This window comes from Babylonia areolata, chromosome 33 (genome assembly GCF_041734735.1).
Source record: "Babylonia areolata isolate BAREFJ2019XMU chromosome 33, ASM4173473v1, whole genome shotgun sequence".
In the NCBI taxonomy this organism is placed as follows: domain Eukaryota; kingdom Metazoa; phylum Mollusca; class Gastropoda; order Neogastropoda; family Buccinidae; genus Babylonia; species Babylonia areolata.
The window spans coordinates 11475822-11497119 of record NC_134908.1 but is presented as its reverse complement, the minus strand read 5'-3'; the positions used below and the strand labels follow the sequence as shown (position 1 = coordinate 11497119).

The window sequence follows — 21298 nt, the reverse complement described above, 5'->3', positions numbered from 1 at the left end:
CTCTGTAAAATTTCGTGCACTGACACACGCCTCTTTCTCTTCCTCCGTTGTTTTGCGTACAAATACAGTACTATGATCTCCTCCGTGTCTGACTCTACCTGCGCCATGATTCCAAATGACCAAATTTTATCTCTCACAGCAAGAAAGCCGTCGACGGTTTTCCGCGTTCGGGTTCGTGCTCTATTTGAATGGCAAAACTGCTCAAAAGTCGCGTTCGCGTTCGTGTTCGCGTTCGTGTTCGCGTTGGACGCGTTCGCGTTCGCGCTCTGTATAAACGGACCTTTACAGTGAAAAGACGTTAAACTAAAGAACGAACGAACACACACACACGCACACACACACACACACACACACACACACACACACACACTGGCACACACACACACACACACACACACACACACACACACACACACACACGGGCGCGCACGCACACACTGCCTCTCACACACGCGGCATACTGATGAGACCGAGGGATACAGAGACAGTGAAGAACACTGAGACTCACACTGACACACTGCAAACGGCTGTTAATTGATCTGACAGTGCAAGCCGTTGTGAGAGCGTAGCGATATCTGATCCGCCCTTTCAGTTCAGAACTACTTTGAATACTGAGCTCGTGCCGGTAGTGATGAATATCAAACATGAAATCACGGCTGTTACAACAAGCGGTGCTGTGACCCCCGTAACGTAGAGGGGGGTAACTGGTGAGTTCTTTCGGTGTTAGTCAAATTAATTCCCTCCCTTGTTGTTCATTCGGATTCAAGCGTTCAAGGCTTGTGTGATGACCCCGTCTCACGAACGCCTGTTGCCCTGTCTGGGACATAGGCCGCCATATGTGTTCTCCTGTAACAGGCCGAACCCTATCCCAGGCTAGTTATATTTTGGGTATAAAGTAGCCTAGGCTAGTTTAACCCTACCGAAACTGAGTGGCCTAAATTCTGCCCTCGGGTTGATTCAATGTTTCTATGTTTTTTCTCAGTTGTTGATTCGGCCGGTTTCCATTTGAAAATATTCATTTGCAGTAAACACATCGATGGTGTGGTGAGTGTGATTCTATCGTGTTCTGTCCAGAATTTGCATTTCTTTTCGTTTATTTGCATTTCTTTTCGTTTATTTGCATCAGTTTCTTTTCGTTTTGCCAACCAAGAAAAACGATGTCATGCCGACCGTCTTTAAACCCGGCACTAGCAAACGTTCAGGCAGCTAAGTGCGTAGAGTCCAATATATTTTCTTCTCAGTGGATCAGAACCTCAACGAAATGAATAATTATCAGGAAATACGGCTTAATCCAGAAGACTGACAGCGGCCTAACATTGGTACGAGTGTAAAGTTGTTTTGTTGTTGTTGTTTTTTTCTCTATGTATATTCCAAAATTTGGTATTGACAAAGTATTTCCAGAGAAAACAGATTTGTTCAAATTAACACACACACCAACACACACACACACACAGAGAGAGAGAGAGAGAGAGAGAGAGAGAGAGAGAGAGAGAGAGAGCCGAAACACCAGGTTACGACATAGACTCATTTTGTTTGCGCAAGTGAGTCAAATATGAAAACGAAATTGTCAAACTGGATTGGGGGGGGGGGGGGGGGGGGGGGGGGGAGAACAGAACTCTCAAACTGAATCTCAGCAGAAATGGAAAACGCAATTTGGAACAAACCTCTCAAACTGAATCTCAGCAGAAATGGAAAACATAATTTGGAACAAAACTCTCAAACTGAATCTCAGCAGAAATGGAAAACGCAATTTCGAACCTGAAAACTCTCAAACTGAATGTCAGCAGAAACTGATGGAAAACGCGTTCGTCGGTATCAGTATCAGTAGCTCAAGGAGGCGTCACTGCGTTCGGTCAAATCCACTTTACACCACATTTGCCAAGCAGATGCCTGACCAGCAGGGTAACCCATCACGCTTTGTCAGGCCTTGACTGGAGAAAAAAAAAATCGTCAAACCAAATTAAGAAATGGAAAGAGCGTTTGTAAAACGCAAGTGTTAAACTGAAATTAAAAATGAAAGTATAATTGTGAAACTGAATTAAAAAATGGTGAAATGTAGTAATAAAACGGAACTGTTGGGGTTCGCCGGGGGGAGGGGGGGGGGGGGGGGGGGAGAGAGAGAGGAAGAAAAAGAAAAGAAAAAGGTGCCTTTTCACCACGGGCGACAACTCACACGCTATACATTTTTCCGTTTTACAGAGGTTTTGTCTCTTCGTCCAGCAATGTTTGAACGTCACGAGTTCCCATCTCCGCCCCCCCCCGCCCCCCCCCCCACACACACCACCCCCATCCCCCTCCCGTCTCCCCCCTCCCTCCCTCCTCACTTTCATATTCATTTTACTGCATTTTTGTTGAATCGTTTCACACGGTTTTGACATAATTTGTGTCTCTACAAGTTTGTCTTTCTTCTTCTAAACGCACATCAACGTCCGTGACTCCCTTCCTTTCAACCGCCTGTTCTGTCGACTACTAGCCTCTTTACCGCCACAGCCATGCGTCGTGTCCTTCGCGCTTGAATACCACATGCAGTTCATGCAGAATGCTCGTTTTGCTCATTAACATTAAAAAAAAATCGCCCAGAGTTAATTCATCTGTCTAGCCCATGTGTAAACGTCGCGTTGTTGTTGTAGTTTTCACACCACACCAACTGTTAAAGAAAAAGAAGAAAAATGGTGGTTGTGGACCCATCTGGGTCACCAGCTGGCCTTGACATGTCAGTCAAAGTTTGCCTGTGAAGGTCGGCGGGTGGCGTGTTTTTCTGACTTCGACAGAGAGCCCACGGTGAGGTGCGCCACAGACACAAATATCTCATGGAAATTCTAGTGTCTATGGGTGAGCACAAGACTTATGTTTACATCGTAATGCCCATGGGTGAGCAGAAGAAGGTGGGGGGTAGGGGGGTGGAGGGGTCATATCAGAGTGTTTTTTTATACGATATGTTTCTGTTGGTGTGTGTTTCCCCCGTCCGATTATCGTCTGCTGTTTCATGGTATGGTTTTTGTGGAGCAATTTACCCCGCTGAAAAGTTATGTTTCAGCGCAAGCTGCCATTCCCCTGCACTCGTGGCAGACAATGTTATTGTTGCAGGCAGCAAGTATATCAATATATACATAACGTGACCACGACAATGCAGTACTTTTACTGTTGGGAAACGGCCTACTATAGCATTGTAAATTCCTGCAGTCTTTCTATATACCGTTGTAAATCATGATCACCGTTGATGTTTATTGATGTCTGTATCTGTCTCCCTTTCTATGTCTGTGTCTTACTGTCTCTCTCTACGTATTTCTGTTCCAATGTCTGTCTGTCTTTCTGTCTCTACCTGTCTCAATCTCTGTCTTTCTTTTCCGCGCGCGTGTGCCGTGTGTGTGTGTGTGTGTGTGTGTGTGTGTGTGTGTGTGTTAGAGGGAGAGAGAGCGGTGATGTGTGTTGGTGTGTGTGTGTGTCTGATAAGTACCGGTGTGGATGTGCATGTATAGTCTCCGACTCACGGTGTGTGTGTGTGTGTGTGTGTGTGTGTGTGTGTGTGTGTGTGTGTGTAAAACCGTGCACACGTTTTCGGCCCAAACACAGTCAGCAGCTGATAGCGAAGTCCTTGTCATGAAAGTTTTTGTTGTTGTTTGGCGTAACACTGCGCAGGCAGCCGGAACAACCCCCCCCTCCCACCTCACACACACACACCCTCCCCCTTCCAGGGACATTCCTACCACGACCCCCTTCCCCCTCTCCATCCCTCCCCATACACAGCACCTTTGGACTCTCAGCTTTTTCGGAATGCGGTTGTGCACGTCATAACGGAATTCTACCCCGTTCCACTGCACGAAAAGTAACAGACGGCTGTCTTGAGTGTGCGAAAGGCAAAACCCGTATAACGAGTGTTTAGTTCAGGCTGGTCTCGCCGTCAGGGAGGAAGCTGCACTGCGGGTTGTGTTGTAAACTACAGAACTACATGACAAAGATGTTTTCCGTGTATTCAAGTTTATTACCAGTAAAATACATCTCTGTGTAAGGCTTCATGTCTTACCTGTTTTTGTGACTTTCGAATAGTGTGTTTCATCTGTAATGCGAACGTCATATTTAAAAAAAAAAAAAAAATTATTTGTATAACATGTTTACTCCCCGTTATTTTCTTTTAGTTGTATTTTTTCTTTAATGAGCATAAAATCTATTATATGAAAATATACAGTGTAAAGCACGTATCTGTTATGAATCATTGTTCTTATTGAAAGTGGGAGCATGAACAAACTTTGTGCTGTTTCAGTGCCCATACTGGTTTACATGCGGACGTCCTTTTTACCAGAAGACGGTCAACAATCTATATTCTGGAGTTAACAACGTGTTCTTTTGTCTTGTGACAGACCCGTGTATCTGTTTAAAATGGAAACTAGTGGTCAATGTAAAGAAAACTAAAGTGGTGATATTTAATTCTACAAACAAACTAAAGCCTGTTTTTAAGTTTGGTGATGCATGTTTGGATGTTGTCAATTCTTTTAAATATCTTGGCATCGAATTTTGTAGAAACGGAACTTTTTACAAAGCTAAAAAAATGATTTATGAACAGGGCCAAAAAGCTATGTTTTCGTTACTTCAGTCAGCCAGAAATCAAGATTTACCTTTACATATCATTCTGGACATGTACCAGTCAATGATTGTTCCTATTTTGTTGTATGGTGCAGAAATATGGGGTTATGAAAATGTAGATATACTTGAAAAATTAGAATTGAAAATTTTGAAACGCTTGTTCAAACTGAACAGAAATACTATGACCCAAATTGTTTATGGAGAAACTAGTATTTATCCAATTAGTGTGTTAGTGAAAATGAAATTAGTTCGATTTTGGACCAGCTTAGTGATATCAAACACAGAAAAATATTCTGGGAAAATATATTTGATATTACTTGACTTATATCGAAATGGTATTTATTCTTCAGTCAAAACGGATTAGTTGTATCAGACAAATTTTAATAGAAGCAGGGTATGACTGTGTTTGGGATGCTCAATTCCTTCTTGGAGAGGGAATCTTTCTGCAAGAATGTCAACATTGCTTTGAGAGATAGTTTTCAAAATCTATGGTGACATGCTCTAGAGGCGAGTAGTAAATGTTTGTTTTATCGAAATTTCAAAAGTGGATTTGGTAGAGAAAAATATATAAGTCAAATGCCTGATAATTACGTCATCAGATTTTTCAGATTTCGAAGTAGTAATTGTAATATTATGTAAAGGGACAAATGGAGTCCAGACAGAGTGCTTCTGTGTAAGCCACGTTTATTCCGCCAAGTTCAGATTAACCGGAGTTATTTCCCTTAGCTCGTCTCACTACACAAAGCACTACAAACGCATGCATCATACTACAACTCCCCTTTTTTGTGTGGGGTACTGTTCATTTCCATCTAGATACACAAAGAACTAAAAATGAATTTAAAGCAGATCATGCAGTATGTACTACGAGTCTCACTGAGCTTCTTTTGTGAGAGTGTTCACTTCTCTCCTCTTCCCCCTTCTACTGATTCGTAACAATGTCAATCAATTCAGTATAGTTTCCTTCCAAAGAAATAAGGAAATTATGGCTTGTGGGCGGATACATATCATGGGATATGCTTTGAAACTTTTAGTGACAAGAGAATTTTGTTGTGAAAAGGAGAAAAGAAAAAAAAACTGTCGTGAAAAACAAACACAATACGTTAAACATATTTGTCTGGGTTTTGGGTTTGGTACCAGTGTACGTTTGATGATGACATGTGACTAGATCAGCGGTTACTGGTAAGTGTTCAGAAGCAATGTACATGTACACACACAAGAATATATATGTCAATGTTGCACTGTGTTCCACACTTTGGTATGGTTATGGGGTGAATTAAGTTTGTTGTGCTGGTGAAGTTTTCAACCTAATATTTTGTTTTCCCCAAGACAGGTGAGCCATAGGGGCCTTTCTCAGACCTGTATGGGAGCACATTTGCACTTCCTACACTTTGTTTTCCCAGTACAGATAAGCCATAAGGGCCTTTCTCAGATCTGCTGGGTACACTTTCACAGATTCAGCTTCACTGGTTTGTTGACTGGTCTGCCTGATCTGGTACGGAGCTGACCTGGTGTGTTGTTGACAGCTGATCCTGGGGCCGTGGGTGTTGCTCTGGGCGTGGCCATCTGTATGGGTGGCTGCTGTCTGGGCGGTGAGGGGATCTGTTGAGGTGGTGATGGTGGTGGAAGAGAACCCGAAGACGTGGCATTCCCTGCGGCAGTGGTTGTCTGCAGTGTTGGATGGGCTTCACCAGGCATGGCCACTAGGTGTGACCTGTTACGGCGGATCGTGCCCTGCGTTGTTGCCACGATGAAGGAGCATGGATTGTGGTGTTCTGCTACAACCTGTCCGGTTTTGTTCAAGTCTTTAATGAACACAGATTCTCCTGTTTTGAGTGGAGGTGCCTCTCGTGCAGCATGGTGTTTGTTGAAGAGTGTTCGTTGTTTTGATTTCATGTCATTCTCTTTTTCTTGGATGAGAGAGTGGTCGGGAGTTGATGGGCGGAGGGAGGAGGCTAGGATGGGAAGTTTGGTTCTAAGTTTCCTCCCCATCAGGAGTTCGCTGGGGGAGAGACCGTTGCGCAATGGAGTGGCTCTGTAGAGGAGTAGGGCTGCATAGGGGTCTTTGGATTTTTTGAGCATCTGTTTCACCGTTTGGACTGTGCGCTCTGCTTCACCATTGCTCTGGGGGTATCGTGGTGAGCTCGTGGTGTGGGTGAAGCCGTAATCTGCTGCAAACGCCCTGAATTCTGTGCTGGCGAACTGTGGACCGTTGTCAGAAATAACAACGTCTGGTATGCCATGGGCTGCAAAAACACTCTTGATCCTGACGATGGTGTGAGCGCTTGATGTTTTTTCTAAGGGTCGAATCTCAATCCATCGAGAATAGTAGTCAATGATGATGATGTACATTTTGCCATCATGTTCAAAGAGGCCCATCCCGACTCTGGACCATGGGCGTTCGGGGAAGGAAGAGGGAAGTAATGGCTCTTTTTGGGCTGGCCTGTGTATTGCGCAGGTGCGGCATTTGCTGACCATTTCTTCTGTCTGGGAGGAGATGGAAGGCCACCAAACTGAAGATGAGGCCAAGGCACGGGTTTTAGTGATGCCCTGGTGTCCTTCATGTAGATGGTTGAGGATGTCCATTCTCAGGTCACGGGGAATGACAATGCGATCATCAAAGAGTAGCAGGTCATCGACGACTGTGAAGTGCTGTCTGTTGGTCCAGTATTGCTGGAGGAGTGGAGAGTGAGGTAAGTAGACGGGCCAGCCATTGGTGCAGTACTTGCGAACTTCGGTTATTTCTGGGTCAGCTGTTTGTGACTGCCGTATTCGATGTAACTTTTCGGCTGATGCTGGGAGGATGTTGATGCACTGTTGGGCATGTGCAGTTGTATCCTCAATAAGGTTGACGTCATTTTTGTCGGGTAGCGAGACTGGTGCGCGTGACAGCGCATCTGCTGTGATCTGATTTTTTCCTGCCACATGGGTGACTTTGGTGTCATATCGCATGAGACGGAGGCGAAAACGTTGGATCCGTGGTGGCATCTTGTGTAGTTCTGTTGTGTTGAGCAAGGGGATCAATGGCATGTGGTCTGTTTCCAGGGTGAACTTCAGTCCCAAGACGTATTCCCTCAGTCTCTCGCAGGCCCAAGTAGCTGCCAGGGCTTCCTTTTCGATGACTGCGTAATTCTTCTCTGCATCTGTGAGTGATCTTGAAATGAAGCAGATGGGTCGTCGTGTGCCATTGTCTTGTGTTTGGTAGAGCACTGCTCCGATCCCTGTGTTGGAAGCATCAGCTGCAATGGTTGTCTCTCGGTCAGGGCTGTAGTGAGCAAGGACTGGTGTAGAGGTGAGGAGGCATTTTGTTTGTTGAAAGGCTGCCTCTTGTTGGTCGTCCCATGTCCATGCTGTGTCCTTGCGGAGTAGGCCCCGTAGTGGTGCGGTGATGTCAGCAAGGTTAGGCGTGAACTTCGCTAGCTGGTTTACCATGCCAAGGAAGCGCTGGAGCTCAGTGATGTTGGTGGGAGGTGGGAAGCTAGTGATGGCTTCCACCTTGGCTGGATCCACGTGGATGCCATTTGCATCGATGATGTGGCCTAGGAACCTGATTGATGGTTTTGCGAATTCGCATTTGTCATTCAGGGTGAGGCCAGCTTCCTGGAGTCGTTGCAGGACTGTCCTCAGGCGTTGGTCGTGTGTTTGCTGGACGAGGATGTCGTCCATGTGGCAGATGACGCCCTCGATATTCTCCAGGATCTGAGACATAAGGCGCTGGAACACTTCACTGGCTGAGCTAATGCCAAAGGGGAGGCGATTGAAGCAGAATCGCCCAAAGGGCGTGACGAAAGTGGTGTAGAGCCTTGAGCCAGGGTCTAGAGGTACTTGCCAAAATCCGCTTTTAGCATCAAGCTTGGTGAAGACTTTGGACTTTGACAGCTTAGCCAAGCTCTCGTCCACTGATGCCATGGGGTGAACTTCTCGCTGCACGGCTTTGTTCAGCTGTGTCAAGTCCACACAGATGCGGACTGCCCCGTTTGGTTTTGGAACGATGACGATTCCCGAGCACCAGCTGGTGGGTTCCGTAACAGGGGAAATGACTCCTTCTTCCATCATTCTGTTGATCTCGCACTTGACTTTTGGGACAAGTGGATGGGGAATTTTGCGTGGGGCATACAGGCATGTTGGACGGGCTTCTGGCTTGAGGGAAATGGAGTAAGGGGTTTGCAGCAGCCCGAGACCAGTGAAAAGTTGAGGGAATTCTTGCTTGAAATCCGTTGTCTGTGTCACATTGTGGATGCGTGTAACTAAGCCAAGCTTGGTGCAGGCTGATCTGCTGAGGAGAGAGCATGTCTGTCCTTTGATGACATATAGCGTTTCTGTTGTTGTCTTTTCTTTGTGCTGCAGCTGTGCTTGAAAGGTGCCGAGTATGTTCAGTTTGGTATTTCCTGGTCCCTTCAGGGTTTTGGTGGGCTTGGTCAAAGTATGTGAGGCTGCCCATTTTTCTCTGCTTGGAAGTGTCCATGTTTGTGACACTTGCTGCATGTTGCGTTCTTAGCTGGGCATTTGTCTCGACTGTGTGGCTCTTTGCCGCAATAACCACAAATGTTGCCAACAGCACTGCTGGCCTTGTGGTGCTGGTACTGACTCCTGGAGTTGAAGTGCTGGTTGTAAGTGGCGGGTGGTTTCCTGTCTACCAGGTTGACTGAAGGACTGCCTCTGATTAGCTGCTGGCTTTCTTTCCTGGCCTCTGCCTGCCTGCTGAGTTGGACAGCTTGGGCCAGTGTCAGTTCTGTTTTCGACTGTAGCTCGTTTGATAGAGCGTCATCGATAACGCCAACCACGATTCTGTCTCTTATTAACTCTTCTTTCAAGTCACCAAAATTGCATTCGTCTGCCAATTTGTGGAGGTCTTGAATGAATCCATCAATGGTTTCTCCGACTGCCTGTGAGCGTTTGTTGAATTTTGCTCTTTCTACAATGATGTTTTTTCTCACGTTGAAGTAACCATTGAAAGCCTGCAGCAAGTCTTTAAATTCAATTGTGTCCTCGTTTACACGTAAGGTGGCAAGAATGTCGTCAGCACTTTCTCCCATGGTGTACAGAAAGGTGCTCACCTGTTCACGTCGTGATCTGTTCATCAGTCCGGACGCCGTCCAGTATCTTTCGAAACGCTGGCGCCATTTCAGCCAGTTCGCTGGCGTGCCGTCGGGAGATCGATTGGGAGTCGGGAGATTGAGGGGTCGATGACCGTTGTTGTCACTTGCCTGCTGATTTTCTGCCATGTTTTTGGGGTCGATGAGACCGCTGCCACCATGTAATATTATGTAAAGGGACAAATGGAGTCCAGACAGAGTGCTTCTGTGTAAGCCACGTTTATTCCGCCAAGTTCAGATTAACCGGAGTTATTTCCCTTAGCTCGTCTCACTACACAAAGCACTACAAACGCATGCATCATACTACAGTAATCATAAGCTGGAAATAGAAACAGGGGGACACAAAGGCATACCACGACAGTTACGGCTTTGTAAGGTTTGTAACATGTCTGTGATTGGTGATGAGTTTCATTTTATAATGGAATGTCTCAGTTACGATCAGTTACGAAATAGATATGTTCCTAAAAAACATTTGTCTCCAAAATCGGTTTTTAATTTTGGTAATATGCTCAAAGGAGGCAAAAAAGTCATTTTAGCTTAAGTAAGATGATTAGATTTGCAAATGTTGCCTAGTTATACTTTTGGAGTTAAAAGACATTTGTGTTTTCTCAGCTTTTATGTGACATTGTTGTGTATTTGGAAATGTTTGTTCTGGGCATGAAAAGATTATTTTGCAGTAATCCTCCATACTCCAATAGGAGTGAAAGGATAATTAAAACTTGAAACTTGTGGCTTGGTGATCCTGTCTGCATGTGAGCTTGGAGTGTTGAAGTCAATCACTTTGATATTTCCATTGGATCCTGGCACCATCCTACGATGAAACATGCTGCATGTAGATATGTGTCCCATACCCACTCCCCCAACACCAATTACCCTGGTCAAGGAACGAAATCGTCCCCGTATATCCTGGTTATAACCATATATGGCTTAGAGTTTTGCAGCTGGAGTGTGTGTGTGTGTGTGTGTGTGTGTGTGTGTGAGTGTGTGTGTGTGTGTGTCTGTGTGTGTGTGTGTTTGAATTCACATGGACAGAATCTTATCTGCCGCTTAAAAAAAATCAGCACAACTTCTTTACACTTCTGTCTTTTTGGGTACATATAGAGACACATGTGAACAAGGAAAATGAGTGCAAGTTTTAGACATGTGTTGTGCAATGTAGGGTATCGACCAGTGTGGAGCTGACGACTTTCTACGTAAGCAGGCTAATTTCATGTTCAAGAAACAAAGTGAAATGATGCATAATATGGACAATATTATATGACGCTAAACAAGCAGCATGAATATGTCCTTTTGTTGCATGACCATTTATCATATCACGTTGTTTGCAGCTTGAGTGTAATAAAATTAGGGTTTCGCGGAAACGTTTGTATCAACTGCTTCACCCGTTATAATGCTTTCAACTGAGTCTCAACAGATTTCTCTGAGTGAAAATCAGGCTGCTCTCCCCGAGGAGAGCGCGTCGTTACAGTGCAGCATCACATATTGTCGATGTTTGTGTTACTGTCAAAGTTTGTTTTTCTACAGGATTTAACCACGGTAATTGTTTTGTTGTCGTGGGGTCTTTTTGCGTGCGCAGAGTGTATGCTGCAAGGATCCCGATTTATCGTTTTATCCAAAAGACTATCACCCAAACCACCAGCCAAGACCCAGAGGGGGGCAGGACGTACAGTGGACTCAAACCCGTAGTCACTCGCTGCCTAAAAGGGTGCAACCCCCCAAAGCCACCGCTCCACACTGAATATCTGTTGTCTTTCAATGACAGTCATTTCAGCCGTGATTCATCAACATCTTCGATGCAAAATGGAATATTGTGCGCATTCACACACACACACACACACACACACACACACACACACGACAACAACAACATAATGTTAACACGCTGTCCTTCCAGAAAAAAACAAGTGCACATGCTGACAAACTATTCCATCAAATATCAGCTCGCAAAGCCTGTTGAAACTCCTGTTCACTGGGCCTGTTATAACGTCATCTGGATTTTATCCAGCAACATCCGATGCATTAATGGTGGCTGTCTCTCTCTCACTCTCTCTTTATCTGTCTCTGTCTCTGTCTCTCTCTCTCTCTCTCTCTCTCTCCCTCTCTCTCTCTCTCAGCATCTCGTCCGATATAACAGAAAGTAGTGTGACCGTGGCAGAACTGTCCCACACCCCTTGTGCTCTCCCCTTCCCCGCCCCTCTCTGCACGTGATGCACGCACTGTGATCTTTTCTCACCAACATCTGCTTGTGGAAAACTAATCAAATGCAGACCCGGTTTTGGACCGCATAGGAACTCGTCCGTTTGCGTATTTTCTCTTGTTTCGTTTTTAGATACATCATTTGGGATTATATTTCTAATCTTTATTCTGGTAGGTAAAGGTTGGAGATTTTTCCGATCTCCCAGTCAACGTGTGCAGACCTGCTAGTGCCTGAACCCCCTTCGTGTGTATACGCACGCAGAAGATCGAATACGCACGTTAAAGATCCTGTAATCCATGTCAGCGTTCGGTGGGTTATGGAAACAAGAACACAACCAGCATGCACACCCCCGAAAACGGAGTGTGGCTGCCTGCATGGCGGGGTAAATAAACAAAACGGTCATACATATGAAAAAATGTTACATGTCTGTCTGAGTATGCATGTGTGCGTGTCTGAAATCTGATTGAATGACATAGGAAACGAATGATGAGCGCCCAGTGGCAGCCGTCAGTCGGCTCTACCCAAGTAGACAGCCTGTTGAGCAAATGACCCCGTGTTTGTAAAGCGCTTAGAGCTTGGTCTCCGATCGAGGATAGGCGCTATATAAGTATTCATATCAATCAATCAATCAAAATATCTATTTCAGATTTACCGGTTTGGGATCGTATTTCAAATATTACCACAAATACCCGTATTAGAAGATGTCACTGTGGGATCATGTTTCTTATATTGCCATAAACATCTGTTTCAGATATATCACTGTGGGATCATGTTTCTAATATTGCCATAAACATCTGTTTCAGATATATCACTGTGGGATCATGTTTCTAATATTGTCATAAACATCTGTTTCAGATATATCACTTTGGGATCATGGCCAGTGATTTGTCAGATGTCAGTGGCATTTGTCAACAACAGGTAGTGTGTGTGTGTGTGTGTGAGTGTGTGTGTGTGTGTGTGTGTGTGTGTGTGTGTGTGTGTGTGCGTATGTGTGTGTGTGTGTGTGTGTGTGTGTGTGTGTGTGTGTTCGTCAGCATTGACAGCTCAGTAGTGAACTTTCTTCTCAAATCCAGATGTTTGATTTCAAGTACTTTCCAAGATAGGGGGATTTTCGGTCGTTGTTTTGTTTGTTTGTTGTTGTTTTTCGGGGGGTTGGGTGGGGTGGGGGGTGGGGGTGGGGGATAATTATGAACGCCTTATAGAACATGATTTAGTCAGTTTAACTGAAGTTACTAGGAAATATTCAATGTCAATTTTCAGTGACCTTTTAAACCCCTCTTCTGTCCCTCCCGATATTTTTTTTTTGTCTGCTAGGCCCACTGTAACTAGCACTGGAGACATAAGTGAGGATTACATAACAAGACAGTTTTCAGCAGGCCAACAATGTGATTGCACATTGCAGGCAGGTACCCCTCCAGAAGATGTGTGGATGCCCTTCATTCAGGACATCTACCCCAACCTTGATGGCCAGACCTACTTCCTCCCTCCACTTCATTTTAACCGAGTCCCTCACGATGTGCAGTCCATCGCTCAGCAGACTGTCCTCGTCAGGGACAATCCACCTCTGACACAACGACCACAACGGCTATCACAACGACCCTCACAACCACCATCGTCACAACCATCACTGTCACAACCATCACCATCACAACCGTCACCATTACCACCTCCACAACCGTCACCATCACAAGCACCACCCTCACAACCACCACCGTCACAACCACCACCTTCACAACCACCACCGTCACAGCCACCACCACTATCGCCCTCAACACAAGTAGCAGGAACAGTGTTCACAACAAACCCAGTGGACCTGCAGCCTCTCAGCATTCAGGACAGCGACAGGCAGGACGACGAGGCCCAACAACGCTGCCTCCGTGCCCTGTCGGACATCGATGGACAGGTGATGATGGTCATCTCTCAGCTACAGTTCAGGAAGTACCTGGACAACCAAACCAACCCGGAGAGACTCTCCAACCCGCTCCACGCTGCGGCCATAGCGCAGCTCCCGGCCATCGGAGACCTGGCCCTTCCTCAGAACATCGCAGATGGGGAGTGTGACATCATCATTGTCCATCGTCACTACGGACTGATCGTCGGGGAGGTGAAGTCTGTGGGCAACACGTTCCTGTCTCTGCAGCCCCCCAGCGTCCAGCACCAGGCGATCGTGGGGAAGGTGGGGAAGGGGGTGAAGCAGGTGAAGAACCAGGCCAGGGCTCTGAGGCACCTGCTGCGGGACCTGCCTGCCGTCAGGGTCACCGCCACGCTACTGCTGCCCAACATCACTTCTGCACAGCTGCTGTCGGCGCTCCACACCTGTCCACAGGTGGAGAAGGTGGGTGTGGAGAGGGACTGACGCTGACACATCACACCTGACAGCTGACATTTAACCATGTGGTGACTAAGAAGCAAGACGGACAAAGGCAGTATGCACCTGACACATATATCGCATAATCAAAGTGGTGCCTGCAAATCACCCCTGACACTGCCGGGTACGGCGACATGAGATAAGTGAACGTTTCTGATAAATAATTGGTGTCCTGTCTGAAAACGCAGATATTAGAACACACAAAGCGCGCAAAGCCTGCTGTCAATGCACATGTTCCCTCGTAGTTTTTGTGTGTGTTCTTTTGTAGGACTACAAACATCCTCACTTCCATCCTAAAGCGCAGACTGTAACACTTCATTGGCAGGAAATCAGGAATTCGTGAACAAATGTCTCTTACATGAATTATTAAAAACGATTATATTTTAATGGAAAGAGTGACTGGTGTCCGAGAATGCCTCTCGTCATTTTAGCAATAGCAACAGCAACGCTTCATTCATGTCCACCAATGAATGTTCAGACTATTGTCAATCAGAGATGTTACCTTCTGTGAAATGTAATAAAAACAAAAACAAAACAACCTTCAACTAAAATTCATCATGAAAAAAGCAAGGACAAGAAGGAGAAGAAGAATGCACCCGTGCAGAAATTGATGTTTTCTTCTTCAGCATGCAGACACAGTGGAATGTTACATCATGTTCACGTCCTTTCTGTATATGAGATTGTATACCACACACACACACACACACACACACACACACATGATGCAATTGTTTTTTATGGAACATTAGAGAATCATCGCGTTGACTCCTTTCCAGCATAATTCTTCATTTATTTCTTGTAATGAATTATAATATAACCATTCAAACATATTCGGGAAGACAGTGGATTATCATTTGACACTGGCAGAGATGGGGAACACATTCAATGGGGAGTTGTGTCTAGGTCTTATTTCGGTCACTGATCGTTGGGTATGGTTTAACACCAGAGGCGCGATGGCGGGATCGTTTAGGCGTTAAACTTATGATGCAGTGTTCACTGGTGATCAAGGTTCCAGGCTCCGTTTCGGCATGGTGTTGTGTCCTTGGGAAAGGGAGAATTCGCTCCGATTTTCCTCACTCCACCCAGGTGTAAATGGGTACCTGACTTCAGCTGTGGAAGGCTAGAACGGCTGAAGGAGAGGATTGGGTTCCGTCAGTGGTTAAGAATTCGCTGCCCCCGAAGGCTGTAAGAGGCTATGGGACCTTTAACCTTTTAATGTCTTATGGCTTACTGCCATTGCCGACATATCTGACGAATCCGCAAGAACGAAACTGGAGTCATGTGAAGAAAAACACTAGTTGTGCATAGCACCTATTGCAGGTCTACCCAAGTAAACGTTATGATATACTGAACTTCCCCGTACCTCAGTGCTCATTTGACTGTTGATGCTTGAGTCAGTTTCAGTTTCACTTTCTCAAGGAGGCGTCACTGCGTTCGGACAAATCCATACACGCTACACCACATCTGTTGAGCAGATGCCTGACCAGCAGCATAACCCAACGCGCTTAGTCAGGCCTTGAGTGCATGCTTACATATTTGTGTACCTATGAAAGTGGATTTCATTTTACGTAATTTCGCCAGAGGACAACACTCTCGTTGCCATGGGTTCTTTTTCAGTGCGCCAAGTGCGTGCTGCACACGGGACCTCGGTTTATCGTCTCATCCGAAAGACTAGACGCTCAGTTTGATTTTCCAGTCAAACTTAGGAGAAAGGGCGAGAGCGGGATTCGAACCCACACCCTCACGGACTCTTTGTATTGGCAGCTGAGCGTCTTAACCATTCTGCCACCTTCCTCCTTCCTCATCATACGCTGAGTTAATCCCTCACACAGTTTTTTTTTTAATCCCCCCGTGCATCCTTTTGGATTCCCAAACTGAACAAAAGGTGCAAAGATTAATTTTTAAAGCTGATATTTGCTTCTTTTTCTTTCTTGTGTGCTATATAGTAAAGCCACAGACAATGACATAGCCCAAAGTGACCGGTTTGTTACGCCGTGAGGCAAATCCATTGAGTATGATTTTCCATGAATAACTGGTTTTACACATGTATGTCGGAAATACAGCCACGGACAGTGGCATACCTCAAAGTGACATTCTTTCCCGTGTGCCATGCATCACAGCTACTGGCAGTGATGGTTATACCCAACGTATTGTGTTTATCTCTTTGTGCGACAATGAGGGCTGAGAAAGGCGCTTCCCAAACGGATGGTTAGCACGTGGTGGTTCTTGCAGACGCTGTGTCAGACATTGTCAGACAACGAAGACGTGGCCCAGGCTGTCAGCAGGTGTCTCTGTATGGATCAGCTGACCCAGCCAACTACCTGGTGGCAAGCCCTTCTGACACAAGGTTCCGATCCAAACATGACGCCTGACTTATATAGACGCATCGTAGCTAGGTAAGGGAAGAGTCAACTTCTGATTTTTTTTTTTATTGACTTATATAGACGCATCGTAGCCAGGAAAGAGAAATGTTAATTATAGGGCAGTTATAAATTCTTGTATAGACGCATCATAGCCAGGTAAGATATGAGTTTATATCTGACATTTATAAAAAATTTTTAACCCAAGTTAAATTGGATGAGCAGTTAAAAACAAAAACTGGTACCGGACAGTAATGAACACGTTGAAGTCAGTTTTGTAAATTGATACCTGAACATAGATTATAGGATTATGGCACTGGACAGTTGGGAACACACTCATATGCCAAATAGATGGGTTTATTTGAGAGGCAAAGATTTCGAGTTACGTTGATCCGTGACGAGAATATGAGAGTGATAGCTGATATAGCATTGTATGCTGTGAGCAGTGGGAGGTGTGGAGACGTGAAGGTTGTTTGGTACCTGAGGATGACATACAATGTAGAATGAGGGACCCGTGGGGCAAGTCCAGATTTGTGATTCAACAATCCTTACATTACACCAATAAACGCCTTCAAAGGAAAAGGATGATAAACTGGTAAAAGAGATACGATTTATCGAAAAGAAATAAAGCAGAACAGATCGTGATCAAGTATCAATATCTGTTTGTGACAAAGTGATCGAAGATATTATACTTAAGGCTGGATGGGTGGGAAATGGAAAATAAACAAATATTTTTGCAGCCTCGAAGAAAGAAATTTATTAAACTATTTAACATGATTGTTAAAATGTCGGCAACAAAACAGATGATCTAGAGGAAATTAAAATGAGTTAAACAATTTTCATGAACACCCTTATAAATCAAACGATGATATTGTGCACTGAAATAAAATGATTTGATTAATGGCATGCCACACTATCAGAAGACAAACCCCATATTAGAATGTGAAACCAGATTTAAAGAAAATAGCTTTTGCCTTGAAACAAATGCAAAATGGAAACAATTCAAGAAACAGACGGTTTTCAAGCTGAGTATATATATATATATATAAAACAAGGGATTGGGGGGACAGATAGCGTAAACTGTGGCAAAAAACAACAGCGCTTATAAGCCGTCTTGTACGGTGCCGTCAGCAGACTTAAATCAGTGGGTGGAAGTTAGCTTGCTTCATTTTGTCTGTGAAGGAACAATCCTTTCACAAACATTTCACAAACATTTCCACAAGTAGGGTAACTTATTTTACAATCTCAACTGGAAACAGATTTTTTTCTCTCTTAGTCATGAGGGTTCTCCAGATGTACAGCTTATATTTTTTCAAACCAGGCTTTTGCACAGACTACCGCCAACTCAAAGATCGTCTTTCTTGAATAGATGAACTGAATCTCCTATTTGTAAGTTTTTGTGAGCAAGATGAGCAGTCAGTTGCTGACGTGTTGTATGATCATGCTGTTCTTCATGAGTTTTGGACATGGTTGTAGCAGACCTTGAGACAATGATGCCAGCACTGAATTATGAATAGTTCAGGAACTTTAATTTGGTACAAAAATAATTTACAAACAGATAAAGTGATAGATCTGGTACAACTTCTTGATAAATCTTGTATCTACAGAAGCAAGCTGCACAATGTTCAGCCAGTTGTACAAGCTTTCGTTGTTCTTCTGGGAAAACGATATACTGAAGAAAAGCACTTAGAAAATTATACAGTTCAAGAAGACAGTTTGAGGAATGCTGGCACATCTCTTTCCTGTCATTGTTTTTCTCTGTCTGCTACTGTTTTTGCTGTGTTCATATGTATCCTTACCTGCTGCCCTGTTGCTATCATGAAGGTGTTATTCAGTGTTATTCCTGTGGGTTTAAAACATTTTTTTTTACGTTATTACGTGTGAATCTGGCTATATTTTTCAAAGGCTGTACAGTTTGAATGCATTTTTTTTTTGTAAATCGACTGCTCTTTTGTTTCATTTAATGCTCTCAGTGTGTCTGTGTCTGTTGTCTGTCTTTGTGTCCAATCCTTGTATTCTCTTTTGTCAGTGCTTTTTCCTGGTTCTGGTGTTAAACTGCATGTTCACACTTTTATGAATTTTTACATTAGTTACTGAAAACAGGAGAAGAAAGGAAGAAGGGGAAACGGTGAAAAAACGAAAAAAATATATTCTGGAAGAATGAAAATGGGGAAAGAAAGTTAAAAAAAGAAAAAAAAAGAAAAAAGAAGAAAGATATTTAATTGTGCGTGTGTGTCTGTGTTTCCGTGTGTGTGTGTGTGTGTGTGTGTGTGTGTGTGTGTGTGTGTGTGTGTGTCTGTGTCTGTGTCTGTGTGTCTCTGTGTGTAAGTGGCTGTATGTATGTATGTGTGTGTGTCTGTGTTTCCGTGTGTGTGTGTGTGTGTGTGTGTGTGTGTGCCTCTGTGTGTGAGTGTCTCTCTGTGTGTGTGTATCTGTGTTTTCGTGTGTGTCTGTGTTTTCGTGTGTGTGTGTGTGTGTGTGTGTGTGTGTGTGTGTGTGTGTGTGTGTGCCGATGTCAGGTTTTGTGGCCCGGCCAGCACGGTGGACATCCCCACAGCCAGCCCCCCACGCAGAGTGGTGCGGTCAGCGGGCCAGGCGGTGGCCGAGACTGGCTTGAGGTTCTCCTCTCTCAGCCTCACGCCCACCCAGGTCAGGTTGCTCGACACACGGCCCGAGCCGCGCTTCCTGTACCTGCTGGGTCCGCCAGGCACCGGGAAGACCGTGGTGCTGGTGCTGAAGGCCCTGCAGTGGGCCCAGCAGGGAAGGAAGGTCATCATTGTTCACGTCCCAGGAGCCAATGTCATCATCAACGTTCTGATCATGAAGCAAGTGAAGAGTGTTCTCGGGTCGGCAAAGGCCAGGAACGTGGAAACCCATACCTATCACTGTGAGGAGATGTCCGAAATTGATGCCAGTGTCTCCCAACTTCGGCTGATTGTCGGTCGTGACCCCGCCCTTCTGGTCTTTGACGAGTTTGATGTGGATCTTAGGTGAGGAGGGTTGTGCCGTCACTGCTTCGCTGGATTCTTTCTATGGTGCTCTCTCTCTCTCTCCCTCCTCTCTCTCTCTCCCTCCATCCCCCCCTCCTCTCTCTCTTTCTCTCCCTCCCTCCTCTCTCTCTTTCCCCTCTCTCTCCCTCCCTCCCTCTCTCTCTTCCCTTCCCTCCCTCCTCTCTCCCTCCCTCCTGTGTGTGTGTGTCTGTGTGTGTGTCTGTGTCTGTGTGTTTGGAATGCTGTCTGAATCAGAAGAGGTTTTCAATAAAGAACAAGATAAAACTGTACAAACTAACATAAACCGAACAAAAGAAAATAAACACACATTTGTACGGTAGCTATATCTCATCCAATGTTTTTCCCCTGATTGTTAGACCTTAGAGATGGTCTCACAGCCTACGTACGATTTGATGTGAGGGCTGTATAACAGCTATGATCTAAGGGCAATATGACAACTATGATCTAAGGGCAGTCTCACAACCTATGATGTGAGGGCTGTATGACAACCATGATCTAAGGGCAGTCTCACAAACTATGATCTAAGGGCAGTCTCACAACCTATGATGTGAGGGCTGTATGACAACTATGATCTAAGGGCAGTCTCACAAACTATGATCTAAGGGCTGTCTCACAACCTATGATCTAAGGGCAGTCTCACAACCTATGATGTGAGGGCTGTATGACACCTATGATCTATGGGCTGTCTCACAACCTATGATCTAAGGGCAGTCTCACAACCTATGATGTGAGGGCTGTATGACACCTATGATCTATGGGCTGTCTCACAACCTATGATCTAAGGGCAGTCTCACAACCTATGATGTGAGGGCTGTATGACAACTATGATCTAAGGGCAGTCTCACAACCTATGATGTGAGGGCTGTATGACAACTATGATCTAAGGGCAGTCACACAAACTATGATCTAAGGGCAGTCTCACAACCTGTGATGTGAGGGCTGTATGACAACTATGATCTAAGGGCAGTCACACAAACTATGATCTAAGGGCAGTCTCACAACCTGTGATGTGAGGGGTGTATGACAGCTATGATCTAAGGGAAGTCTCACAACCTATGATGTGAGGGCAGTCTCACAACCTATGACCTAAGGGCAGTCTCACAACCTGTGATGTGAGGGGCGTGTGGCAGCTATGATCTAAGGGAAGTCTCACAACCTATGATCTAAGGGCAGTCTCACAACCTATGATGTGAGGGCAGTCTCACAACCTATGACCTAAGGACAGTCTCACAACCTATGATCTAAAGGCAGTCTCACAGCCTGTGATGTGAGGGGCGTGTGGCAGCTATGATCTAAGGGAAGTCTCACAACCTGTGATGTGAGGTCTGCATGACAGCTATGATCTAAGGGCAGTCTCACAGCCTATAATCTAAGGACAGTCTCACAACCTGTGATGTGAGGGGCGTGTGGCAGCTATGATCTAAGGGCAGTCTCACAGCCTATGATGTGAAGGCAGTCTCACAGCCTATGATCTAAGGACAGTCTCACAGCCTGTGATGTAAGACGTTCACACCAGAGAACATGGTCATGGTGTTTGTACCAGTATAAAAGAAAGATTACCCACATGACCACCGGGAGCAGGGGGGAGAGATGGGAGGTCTACACTGACTCTCATATTAAAACATTGGGAGTCGGAATTGTTAAAGGCTTTTCGATAAAGGTATTTGGACAAACAATGACGTGTTTCT

The 21298-nt window shown here is 45.1% G+C and overlaps 1 protein-coding gene across 1 annotated transcript in view; it reads left to right on the top strand.

The window, feature by feature from the left end:
* Window positions 1–2622: 2622 nt before the first annotated feature.
* Window positions 2623–21298, top strand: part of LOC143277035 (uncharacterized) — a 20724-nt gene continuing 2048 nt past the window's right edge. Inside the window, exons 1-5 of the mRNA XM_076581762.1 lie at window positions 2623–2781; window positions 12727–12789; window positions 13274–14206; window positions 16472–16635; window positions 19119–19589. Of these exons, the coding sequence (XP_076437877.1) occupies window positions 12745–12789; window positions 13274–14206; window positions 16472–16635; window positions 19119–19589 (1613 nt within the window). The 5' untranslated portion in view covers window positions 2623–2781; window positions 12727–12744. The remainder of the gene's footprint in view (window positions 2782–12726; window positions 12790–13273; window positions 14207–16471; window positions 16636–19118; window positions 19590–21298) is intronic.